Source organism: Piliocolobus tephrosceles, chromosome 16, assembly GCF_002776525.5.
Source record: "Piliocolobus tephrosceles isolate RC106 chromosome 16, ASM277652v3, whole genome shotgun sequence".
Classification (NCBI taxonomy): Eukaryota; Metazoa; Chordata; class Mammalia; order Primates; family Cercopithecidae; genus Piliocolobus; species Piliocolobus tephrosceles.
This window is the reverse complement of record NC_045449.1, coordinates 17,456,700-17,467,954: the sequence shown is the minus strand read 5'-3', so window position 1 is coordinate 17,467,954 and position 11,255 is coordinate 17,456,700. Positions and strand designations below refer to the sequence as shown.

Here is an 11,255-nt window from a genome sequence, read left to right as displayed (position 1 = left end):
CTGTGTACAAACAGATAGAAATCCCTGCCCTCAGGACAGGGCACGGTGGCTCATGCCTGTAATCCCAGCACTCTGGGAGGCCAAGGCGGGTGGATCACCTGAGGTCAGGAGTTCAAGACAAGCCTGGCCAACATGGCAAAACCCCATCTCTAAAGTACAAAAAAATTAGCTAGGCATGGTAGTGTGCGCCTGTAATCCCAGCTACTCGGGAGGCTGAGGCAGGAGAATCACTTGAACCCGGGGTTGGGGGGAAGTTGCAGTGAGCTGAGATTGTGCTACTGCACTCCAGTCTGGGTGACAGAGTGAGATTCCGTCTCAAAAAAAAAAAAAAAAAAAAAAAAAAGACAACCCTGCCCCCCTGCGGGTAGCCGGGCATGGTGGCATGTACTTGTAGTCTCAGCTATTCCGGAGACTAAGTCAGGAGGATCGCTTGGGCCCAGGAGTTTCAACTCAGCCTAGGTAACATAGCCAGACCCTGTCTCTTAAAACAAATAAAACAAAAAACAAACGAAAAAAGCCAGAGGTGGTGGCTTATGCCTGTAATCCCAGCACTTTGGGAGACTGCGGCAGGTAGATCACCTGAGGTCGGAAATTCAAGACCAGCCTGGCCAATATAGTGAAACCCTGTCTCTACTGAAAAATAGAAAAATTAGCTGGGTGTGGTAGTGGGCGCCTGTAGTCTCAGCTACTCCAGAGGCTGAGGCAGGAAAATTACTGGCAGAGGTTGCAGTGAGCAGAGATCACCTCACTGCACTCTAGCCTAGGCGATAGAGCAAGACTCCATCTCAAAAAAAAAAAAAAAAAAAAAAAAAAAAAAAAAATCTCTGCCTTGGTGAAGTTCCCCTTATAGATGATAGGGGATGGACAGGGAATGACACTATACAAAATAAGTAAATGCACTAAATACATTTGTTAAATGATATGGCCCATGTAGAGAAAGTTGGGAGAGGCCCATGGCAAGTGTAGGGAGGTCAGCATGTTCAACAGGGTGGAGAAGTGGAACTTGAGCAGAACCCAGAGGAAGTGAAGAGGGTCCTGGAAGGAAATGCCAGGAAGAGCAACCCAGGCGGAGGACACAGCACATGCAAATGCCCTGTGGTGGGTGTGTACCTGGGGTATTTAGGACCTCCAGAGGCCAGCAGGAAGGCAGGGGTTTGTGCTCTGTGGGACACTGGCGCAGTGAGGCCCTGCCAGCACCAACATCCTTGCTGATGTTTCCCAGGCTGGCCTAGGCTGTGGTCAACTGGGTTCAGGTGACTTCACTCCCATGCCCTCTTCCCAGCAAGTAGTAGGTCCTTGGGGAAGGGGCTTCTTCCAAAGCTCAGGGTCGATGGGAGTGGGGAGGGAATTCGTGATCAGGGGACACATCTCCAGATGACATCTCCCCTGCCCCAGCTCCCATCCTCTGGTTCCTGGAGCCACCAGGGGTCGGATGGGGGCAATCAGGCCTGAGTCTATGAAGGGGATGCCGGGCATTGCAGCCACAGCCCCTCACCACCCTCCGTTTTAAAGCACTCCCAGTGACAATAGGGTTTCTGATAACCTGCAGTACATGCTGTTTGGGGAGCAGCTCTGGCCACCCATCCTGGCCCCTTCCCACCCATCTCCTCCCAGGAACTCTGGCAGGTCCCTAAGCTGTCAGCCAGCCCTGCTGGCCCCCAGTGGTGTCCTAAATCCCAGCAGCATGTCCATGAGTGTGACCTTAACCACCAAATCTCAATTATATAGAAAGGAGGGAAACATTGATTTTTTTCTTTTTTTTGGAGACGGGGTCTCACTCTTGTCACTTAGGCTGGAGTACAGTGGTGCAATCACAGCTCCCTGAAGTCTCTCTCCTGGGCTCAAGTGGTCCTACCGCCTTAGTTTCCTGAGTAGCTGGGACTACAGGTGCGTACCACCACACCCAGCTAATTTTTTTTTTTTTTTTTTCTGTAGAGATGGGGTTTTACCATGTTGCTGAGGCTTGTCTCGAACTCCTGGGCTCAAGCAATCCGCCTGCCTTGGCCTCCCCAAGTGCTGAGATTACAGGCATGAACCACTGCGCCCAGCCTGGACATTTTCTTAGAGCCCACTCTATGCCAGGCACTTTTGTACGAGTTACTACCTCTAATCCTCACAACAGCCTCACTCAAGGGTTATTATACTCAAGAGATATTCTATGATAGAAATATTCTATTTTATGAACAGAAAATAGATTCAGAGTAGAGAAAGGTTTAGGTTTTACCCAAAGTCACCCAATAAGCACATGTTAATTTTAGCACTAAAACCCCATTTTAGTGATTGCTGGGAGTTTCTGCAACCTGATTCAGAATTCATGAGCCAGGGAGGTGGGGGTAGAGAAAAGAGAGGCCATCAGGAGGTTTGCCCTGGGAGCTGTTCCATGATAAATGGTTTCCTATATCTGAAGAGCTGAATCAAGGGCCAAAGAGAGAACCCTGCAGGTAGAAGGAACTTTTGTTTGGTAAAGCTTTAGGAAGGGTGACTTTGGGTTGGTGTGTAGCATGAATAACCACCCCTGTCCGTCAGTGGAGCAGGCCACCTCAAGAGGTGGGGAACCTGTCATCACTCTCATTACTGGGGACATGTAAGCAGAACTAACTTTTTCCGTTTGCCCAAGATGCCACAGAAGGAATGTTCCAGTGAGGGAGGTTGGCCTGGATAATTTCTCTACAAGCTTTCAGATTTGGGAGCTTTCGAAGGGCCTAGGCAAGTACTTGTGCCCCAAAGTATCTTTGGCAGGGTTTTTTTTTTTTTTTTTTTTAGATGGAGTCTCACTCTGTCGCCCAGGCTGGAGCGCAGTGGCACAGTCTCAGCTCACTGCAACCTCCACCTCCCAGGTTCAAGCGATTCTCCTGCCTCAGCCTCCTTAGTAGCTGGGATCACAGGTGTGCAGCACCACGCCTGGCTAATTTTTGTATTTTTAGTTGAAATGGGGTTTCACCTTGCTGGCCAGGCTGGTCTTGAACTCCTGACCTCGTGATCTGCCCACCTCAGCCTCTCAAAGTGCTGGGATTCCAGGCATGAGCCACTGCACTCCAGCCTGGGGGCTGGAGTGCAGTGGCGCGATCTCGGCTCACTGCAGCCTCCACCTCCTGGGTTCAAGCAATTCTCCAGACTTAGCCTCCTGAGTAGCTGGGATTACAGGCGTGCACCACCATGCCCGGCTAATTTTTGTATTTTTAGTGGAGACGGGGTTTCTTTGTGTTGGTCAGGCTGATCTGGAACTCCTGACCTCATGATCCGCCTGCCTTGGCCTCCCAAACTGCTAGGATTACAGGCGTGAGCCAGGCAGGAGGTTTTTATCTGACTTGTTTCAAGCTGCAAGTCTGTCTCCTGGATGGGGTGTTTGCTTTTCGCAGAGGAAGGGTGGCCCGGGTGGGGTAGGCTGGAGTGGCACATCGGATTGCATCAGTTCTGGTGTGACCTCTTACAGTTGCCTTACTTTGTTCTCAGATAAAGCAAACACACAAAAATTCGTCTTCTGGGCTTAACAAAACAACAGGAGTGACCCGTTAGGTCAGAAGACTGGAGCATCAGTGAAGTGGATGTGTGGTAGGCGGAGGGAAAAGCCTTGCTAAGAAGCCCTCCCGCTGCCAGGGGCTCCTCAGAAATGGCTCTGCCTCTAGCAGCTCTGCGTGGACACTGAGCAGGGAAAGGCTTCTGACACTCATTAGTAATAGTGGTAAGTCAGAGAACCAGCTCTGAACCTGTATCCCCAGCCCTGCCGGGGGCCAGTGCTTATTGAGCACTTCCCACAGGCCAGTTCCTGGGTGAGAGTTTTACCAACATGTATTTCCCCTTTACTTTGAGGAAAATGAAGGTGGGCTCAGTCACAGAGCTAGTGCATGCTCCAAAGCCAGTCTTTCTGTCTCCTTGGTTGGCCTGCCCCATCCTAGCTATGTTGTGAAGATTGGGACTACCAATAAAGCAGCACACAGTGGCTGCTCAGTAAATGCTCAATACTGTGGGCCAAGATGGAGAGAAATGGGCCACGTGGAACAGGAAGCAGCTGACTGCAGAAGTCCTGCCTGAGTCCCCAGCAGGCTGGGTGACTGAGCAAATCTTAGAACCTCTCAGTCTATTTCCCCATATTACATAACACCTGGCTACAAAAGGGTTTCTTTTTTTCTTTTTCTGTTTTTTATTGAGACGGAGTGTCGCTCTGTCGCCCAGGCTGGCATGCAATGGCACCATCTCTGCTCACTGCAACCTCCACCTCCTGGGTTCAAGCGATTCTCCTGCCTCTGCCTCCTGAGTAGCTGGGATTACGGGTGCATGCCACCACGCTCGGCTAGTTTTTGTATTTTTAGTAGAGATGGGGTTTCACCGTGTTGGTGAGGCTGGTCTCCAACTCTTGACCTTAGGTGATCCGCCCACCTCGGCCTCCCAAAGGGTTGGGATTACAGGCGTGAGCCACCACACCCGGCCTACAAAAGGGGTTCTTTTGGGACCCAATCATCTAAACTCTTCCCTTCAATTTGCCCCCCTCCATCACTACTCCACAGCTCACCTGTCTTCTCTCTGTTCTTTAGGTACCTGTCCTGTCTCCAGGCCTTTGTACATACCATTCGTCTTCCCTTGTTTGCCCTGCCCTCACACTTGGCACGTCTGGCACCTCCCCTGCACATTCTAAGACAGCATCCCTTCCTACCATTTGATCCACCCCGTTTTTTGCATCACAGTAGTCATCCAAATTATAACCCTTTATTCACGTTTTGTCTTTTATCTCAGTCAGGAGGCAGTGAGGGTGGAGGACTCTGTGTTGTTCCCTCCAGTACCGTACCCTCAGCGCACAGACTAGTTCAGAAAATACTCGAGAGTGAATGAGAGAATGAATGAAAAAATGAGTGGACGAGGGGTCTTTGGCAGAGCTAAAGAGCCTGGGCGCCGCGGGGGCGGGAAGCTCCAGGCAGTGCTTGTTCCGCACCACCCCCAGAGTAAAGTGAATTTCAGAAGGGGGCCCTGGGAGTGTGTTAACCAGGCCAAGTCCAACTCCGCAGGGGGCTGGGCGGGAAACCACTTATAGCTACGACCCGCGGCCCCCGGCCTCTAGCCCCATCGCCGCCAGCCAAGGACAGGGACGCCAGGTCAGTTGGAGGGTCCGGTGCAGCAGCCGGCGACCAAAGGCACCGGTCGGGAGGTCGGATCCAAGGGGATTCTGCCACGTGGCTGCCTCGGAACCGGCAGGCTGTGCCGCGAAAGACACTGGGACTTGTAGTTCTCATCTCTTCTAGACGCTGTCGCGAGCTCTCAGATAAAGAGGCGCTTCGCGGGATGGGGAACTACATTTCCCAGAAGGCCAGGATATGTTGGGGTCACCAGGAAAGCGCCCCGGCTGGCGGCACTTACTCGGCGCTATAGGGCCCATTCCGGGGGCGCGTGGCTGCGGGGGGGGGGGGCCTGTGTGGTTCCTCCTGAGGCGGCCCCCGGATGAAGAGATCTGGGGACCCGGGAGCCAAGCCTACGAGTAGCTCGGTGGCGGGCCCTGACTGCTGCGGAGGCCTCGGCAATATTGATTTTAGGCAGGTACTGACGGCACCGGACCGCCGCGGAAACGGGGAGAGGGATCTGGAAGGCCCGAGGGGCGTGAAAGCGTGCGGCGAGGGGGCGGGGCCGCCAGTTCCCAGGCAATGGAGGCGTGGTGTGGCAGGGGCGGGGCGCTGCGTGCGGGGGCGCTGCGTGCGGGAGAGCTGGCTGTTGTCTCTGTGTGTGCGTGTGCGCGCGCGTGTAAACCTCAGATTGCGTAAGTCAGAGGGGGGCGTTCCTGAGCTCGTCTGGTTGTGTGCCCGTGTGTGGCCCTGAGATTGTGTGAGTCTCAGAGGTTGTGCGTGTTAGTCTTTGGACTTGTGTGTGTCTCACTGAAATTATGTGATGCTCTTAGAGTGTGCGGGAGAGTGAGTGTGAGTGTGTATGACCGAGGCTGTGTGTGACTGAGTGACTGAGCGTGGGCGAGGGTGAAGGAGACCCATTATATGTTTGGGAGTGTGTTGTGTGGCCCCTGCTCCCGTCCATCCCCCAGGGTCAGGAGGCCAGCTTTTCCCCGGAGGCAGGAGAGTGATGGGGATCCTGTATCTCTCCCAGCCGGCCCTGAGCAGGCTGCAGACCACCGTCCAACCCATTCGGGGCCAGGATGGGTGCGACCGGCCCCAAAAGCTGGGGACCTGGCCAGCCTGCTGAGGCTGCCCTCTACAGAGTCCTAGGCCGGAGAGTGCCTGTCCTGGCATCTCCCCAGGCTCCCAATTCCAATGGATTCCAGTTTCCAACCTCTCCTGCATTCTCCCTTCTATCAAAGCTTCCTCTGAGATACTCCATTTACCTTTTTCATCACCCACTCTTCATGAAGCCTGTAAGGCACATCTCTCCTCTAAGCAGCTTCTAATCCAGTTCCTTCACTCCCTTCATTCCTTACTCACATGTGCATTTATTCACTCACTGATCCAGCCAGTATGATTCAGGGCCTGCTGAGGGCCTCCTGTCACTCAGAAGGTTAAGGGCACTTCTTTCACCTAGCTTTCATTCTAGGGAGGGAGACTATAGGCCTGGAAAGCCAGAGAGTTATCTGAAGGAGCTAACACCAGTTAGCGTTTTGAAGAGTAAATTGAAATCCCAAGAGAGCCTGTTGCCGTATCTGCGAGAGAGGGACCTGGGATCTGAGAGCCAAAGGGTCAGTCAGTGCGGCAAGATGCCCCAATGGAGGGAGGCAGGTGTGAAGCCCTCCAGGAGGCGCAGGAGCAGATGGGCCGCTGGCCCCGAGGGAACGCAGGGCCATTGGCCAGATGGGTGCTCAGCAGAGGACAGGAGGAAAACTATTACTTTAGTAAACTGTTCATTGAATTACAACATGCAGTCAGATGAGTGACAGGTCCTACCCCTACAGCTCCTGTATTTTCACCAGGTGAACCTATATCTGATAATCCTCAGATCAAGAAGGGAGGTTATGATCACCTCCAGGGGCTGCCCTCAGAAGCCACCACATAGAAGGGTGGGTGAGGGAGTCATGTAGAAGGGGGGCAGAATGCAAGAGGGCAGTGTCCTGTTGCAGACCCAGCTAGGGGCTGCCCCAGGGCCTGCCAGTGGGCAGGGGAGACTAACTGGGTGTGTGAGGGATGGGCTTCTCTGCTCTTTTCCTTTCTCCCTGGGGCTGTGTAGCTGGAGAGAGCTGGGGCTGGGGTTTGGGTCAGGGTGACCCTCGTTGACTAACATTCTGTTTTTCTTCTGCTGTCCTTGTTGGTGCAGTTAAGCTTCCTGTTGCCAAGGGATTTTTCTTAAAAAAAGAAGGAAAGAAAGAAACACACAACATACAACATTACGTATTTGCTTATGTGGTAGCTCTCCTCCCTCCTCAATCGAAATCTCGGGTTTTAAAATATGTCAGTCCCTGGCCTGAGAGAGTTGCAAGGGTTTTCTTCACCCCGTGGGTGTCTGAGCTGCAGGATCTCAGGTGCTAACCCTGTGCTGTCCAGTAGAAACATCATGTGCCACATGCATAATTTGAACCGTTCTGGTAGCCATGTTAAATTAGTAAGAAGAAATGGAAAATAGCAAAGAAATAGAAAAAATAATTTTAACAATATATTTTCTTGTTATCAAAATATATATCAAAAATATTTCATCCCGTGGTACTCCAAGATTGTGGCACCGCCTGTGACCAGTGGCTGCCATGTCATAACAAACAGTGCTGCTCTGGGTACCATGCCCTCCACCAGCTCTTTTCTGGGCCTGTTTCAGCAGGTACAGAATCTTGCATTTGTTTTTAATAAAAAAAAAAAAAATCAGCCGTTGGGGCCGGGCATGGTGACTCACACCTATAATTCCAGCACTTTGGGAGGCTGAGGCGGGCGGATCACCTGAGGTCGGGAGTTTGAGACCAACCTGACCAACATGGAGAAATCCTGTCTCTACTAAAAATACAAAAACTTAGCTGGGCATGGTGGCCCATGCCTGTAATCCTAGCTCCTCAGGAGGCTGAGGCAGGAGAATCACTTGAACCCGGTAGGTAGAGGTTGCGGTGAGCCGAGATCACGCCATTGCACTCCAGCCAGGCCAACAAGAGCAAAACTCTGTCTCAAAACAAAAACAAACAAACCAAAATATCAGCCGTTGGACTGAGGAGTTAGGGTGAGGAGTGTGCCCTCTGCAGCCTCATTGACTGAGGCCCTTTTGCTCCTTGTTGCCCTCCCTGCCAGGGGATTCTGGAGCCTTGCTCCTCAGCTGGGCAGCTGCCTGAAGGCAGTGGGGTGGCAGATGAATGAGAGCAGGGTCTGCATCTTGCTGTCCACAGGCAGGGGCACCTCCAGGATTCAGAAGATGGCTCCAGTAGGGCCTAGGGGTATGGGCACCGAGGCTGGCAGAGCACACTGAGGTCCTCAGAGCGAGGGGCACATGCCCAGGTCTCAGGTCCCTTTTCCATAGAGAATCACCTGCTTACCAGAGCGGGTGAGTGATGATGTCTCCAGCTTGGTGTTGGTGTCAAGAAGAATGGGGACAGTAAGGGGGTTATGGTGAAGACCAGAATGAGATGAGAGGTGTAGAGAAGCCTTAGGAAGTGTCGAGTGCAGCCCACCTGAGGGTGGTCTTCAAGAAGGCGAAGCCCTTGTATTCAGAAGGCTCAGAGACCTGGGGCTGGGGACACAGGTCACTGTGTGTAGTATGGGCACCTGAGCAAGGCGCTGGAGGCAAAACCCTGATGCCTTAAAGATGTTTGCCTCTATACAAAACGGTTTCTAAAACTTTTTTGATTGCATTACTTTAGTTGAAATAAACATTAGGCCGTTATATTAGATGAGTTACTCTGTAGTGTTTTCAAGGCTATACATTTTGTCTTCAGTAATTTTGGCATCAGCCAAGACAGGGCCGGGTTGAGGCTTTCCATGGCAGCTCATCAAAACCTTGGGCAAATGACAGACACTCGTGGAGGTTGTTTCCCCTGCCTCTGTTGAGATGATACTGTTTTTCCTCATTGAGCTGTAAATATTAATTACATTGATGTTTTGAATGCTGAACCAGCTCTGGATTGCTGGGGTGATCCCTGGCTGGTGCTGACGTGTTATCATTATCCTTTGTATATATTGCTGGATTTGATTTGCTCTAATTTTGAGGGGGATTTTCTTTCTTTGGTTTTATTTGATTTATTTACTTTAAGACAGAGTCTCGCTCTGTCGCTCAGGCGTGTATTCAGGAGTGCAGTGGCGTGATATCAGCTCAGTGCAACCTCTGCCTCCCGAGTTCAAGCAATTCCCCCACCTCAGCCTCCGGAGTAGCTGGGATTACAGGTGCACCCACCACCATGCTCGGTTTCTTTTCTTTTCTTTTTTTTTTTGTATTTTTAGTAGCAACAGGGTTTCACCATGTTGGCCAGGCTGGTCTCGAACTCCTGACCTTAAGTGATCCACCCACCTTGGCCTCCCAAAATGCTGGGATTACAGGCGGTGAGCCACCGCACCGGCCTGGTTTTAGTGTTAGGGTAATACAGTGAGTTGGGAAGTGTTGCCTCCCTCTTCCATATTCTGGAAGAGATTGTGTGGAATTGGAATTATTTTTTTCCTTAAATGTTTGGTAGAATTCATCCAGGGAAACCATCTGGGCTCAAGGTTTTTCTTTTTTTAGGTTTTTAAGCCATGAATTCAATTCCTTTAAAAGATAAAGGATTATTTCTTGAATGAATTTTGGCAGTTGTGTCTTGCAAGAATCAGTTCATTTCATCTAAGTTACTTAATTTGTATTATTCATAGTATTCCCTTATTATCACTTTAATGTTTGTGAGGTCAGTAGAGAAGTCCCCTCTTTTATTTCTGATATTAATATTTCGTGTCTTTTCTCTTTTTTTTCCTTGGTCAGCCTGGTTGGAGGTTTCTCAATTTTATCGGGAAAAAAATTTTCCTCAAAAGAACCAACTTTGGGTGTGATTTTTGTTTTCTCTATTGTTTTCATGTTTTCAATTTGATTGATATTTGCTTATCTTTAATTTTTTTGTCCTGCCTCCTTTGGGTTTAACTTATTCCTCTTTCTCCAATTTCTTTCTTTTTTCCCTCCCTCCCTCCCTTCCTCCCTCCCTCCCTTCCTCCCTCCCTTCCTTCCTTTCCTCCTTTCCTCCTTCCCTCCTTCCCTCCTTCCCTCCTCCCTTCCTTCCCTCCTTCCTTCCTTCCCTCCTTCCCTCCTTCCCTACTTCCTTCCTTCCCTCCTTCCTTCCTTCCTTCCTTGTCTGAGTCTCCCTCAGTTGCCCAGGCTGGAGTGCCGTGGTGCAATCTCGGCTCACTGTTCAACCTCCATCTCCTGGGTTCAAGCGATTCTCCTGCCTCAGCCTCCCAGGTAGCTGGGATTACAGGCACCCTCCACCATGCCTGGTTAATTTTTGTATATTTGGTAGAGACAGGGTTTCACCATGTTGGCTGGGCTGTTCTTGAACTCCTGACCTGAAGTAATCTGCCTGCTTCGGCCTCCCAAAGTGCTGGGATTACAGGTGTGAGTCACTGCGCCCAGCCACTCTTTCTCTAATTTCTTAAGGGCAAAGCTTATATTCCTGACCTGGGACTTTTCTTCCTTCCTAATAGATGGCCTGCCTTAGCCGCATCACACGGGGTCTCATGTGTTCTATTCTCATTTTCATTCAGTTCAAAATGTTTCTAGATTTCCCAAGACTTCCTGTTTGGCCCTCACGTGCATTCTTTCCATGATCGCTTTCTGTGACTGATTTCGAGTTTAATTCTGTGGTGGTTTGGGAGCATACTGTGTATGCTTTCTATTAGTTTAAATTTAAGGTTTGTTTGATAGCCCCGAGTGTGATCTGTCTTGGTGGCACCAAGGAGACTGCAGGCTTTTCCCAAGGCTGTCGTGTGCTGTGGTCAGGTCCAGCCACTGGATGGCGCTGCTCAGGTCAGCTGTGTCCTCACCGATTTCCACCTGCGTGTCTCTCTCTCTCTCTCTCTCTCTCTGTCTCTTTCTTTCTTTCTTTTCCTCATTAGACTTTTTTAATGGGTCTCAAAATTCTGTGACAAATTTTTGGTCGTTTCCATTCAAAAGTACTGATTTTAAAAACTAATAAGTCAGGGCCGGGCGCGGTGGCTCAAGCCTGTAATCCCAGCACTTTGGGAGGCCGAGACGGGCGGATCATGAGGTCAGGAGATCGAGACCATCCTGGCCAACATGGTGAAACCCCGTCTCTACTAAAAAATACAAAAAACTAGCCGGGCGAGGTGGCGGGCGCCTGTAGTCCCAGCTACTCGGGAGGCTGAGGCAGGAGAATGGCGTAAACCCGG

General features: G+C 50.9%; 1 protein-coding gene across 4 annotated transcripts in view; it reads left to right on the top strand.

The window, feature by feature from the left end:
• The first annotated feature begins 5,343 nt into the window (after positions 1–5,343).
• PEMT (phosphatidylethanolamine N-methyltransferase) overlaps positions 5,344–11,255 on the top strand; it is a 94,644-nt gene continuing 88,732 nt past the window's right edge. For 2 of the 4 annotated variants that reach the window (XM_023191753.2, XM_023191757.2), the window contains exon 1: positions 5,344–5,526. In XM_023191753.2, coding sequence (XP_023047521.1) covers positions 5,431–5,526 — 96 coding nt within the window. In that variant the 5' untranslated portion in view covers positions 5,344–5,430. Of the gene's footprint in view, positions 5,527–5,708; positions 5,744–11,255 lie in introns of those variants that run through there. The other 2 variants (XM_023191755.1, XM_023191756.2) reach the window with 2 other exon arrangements.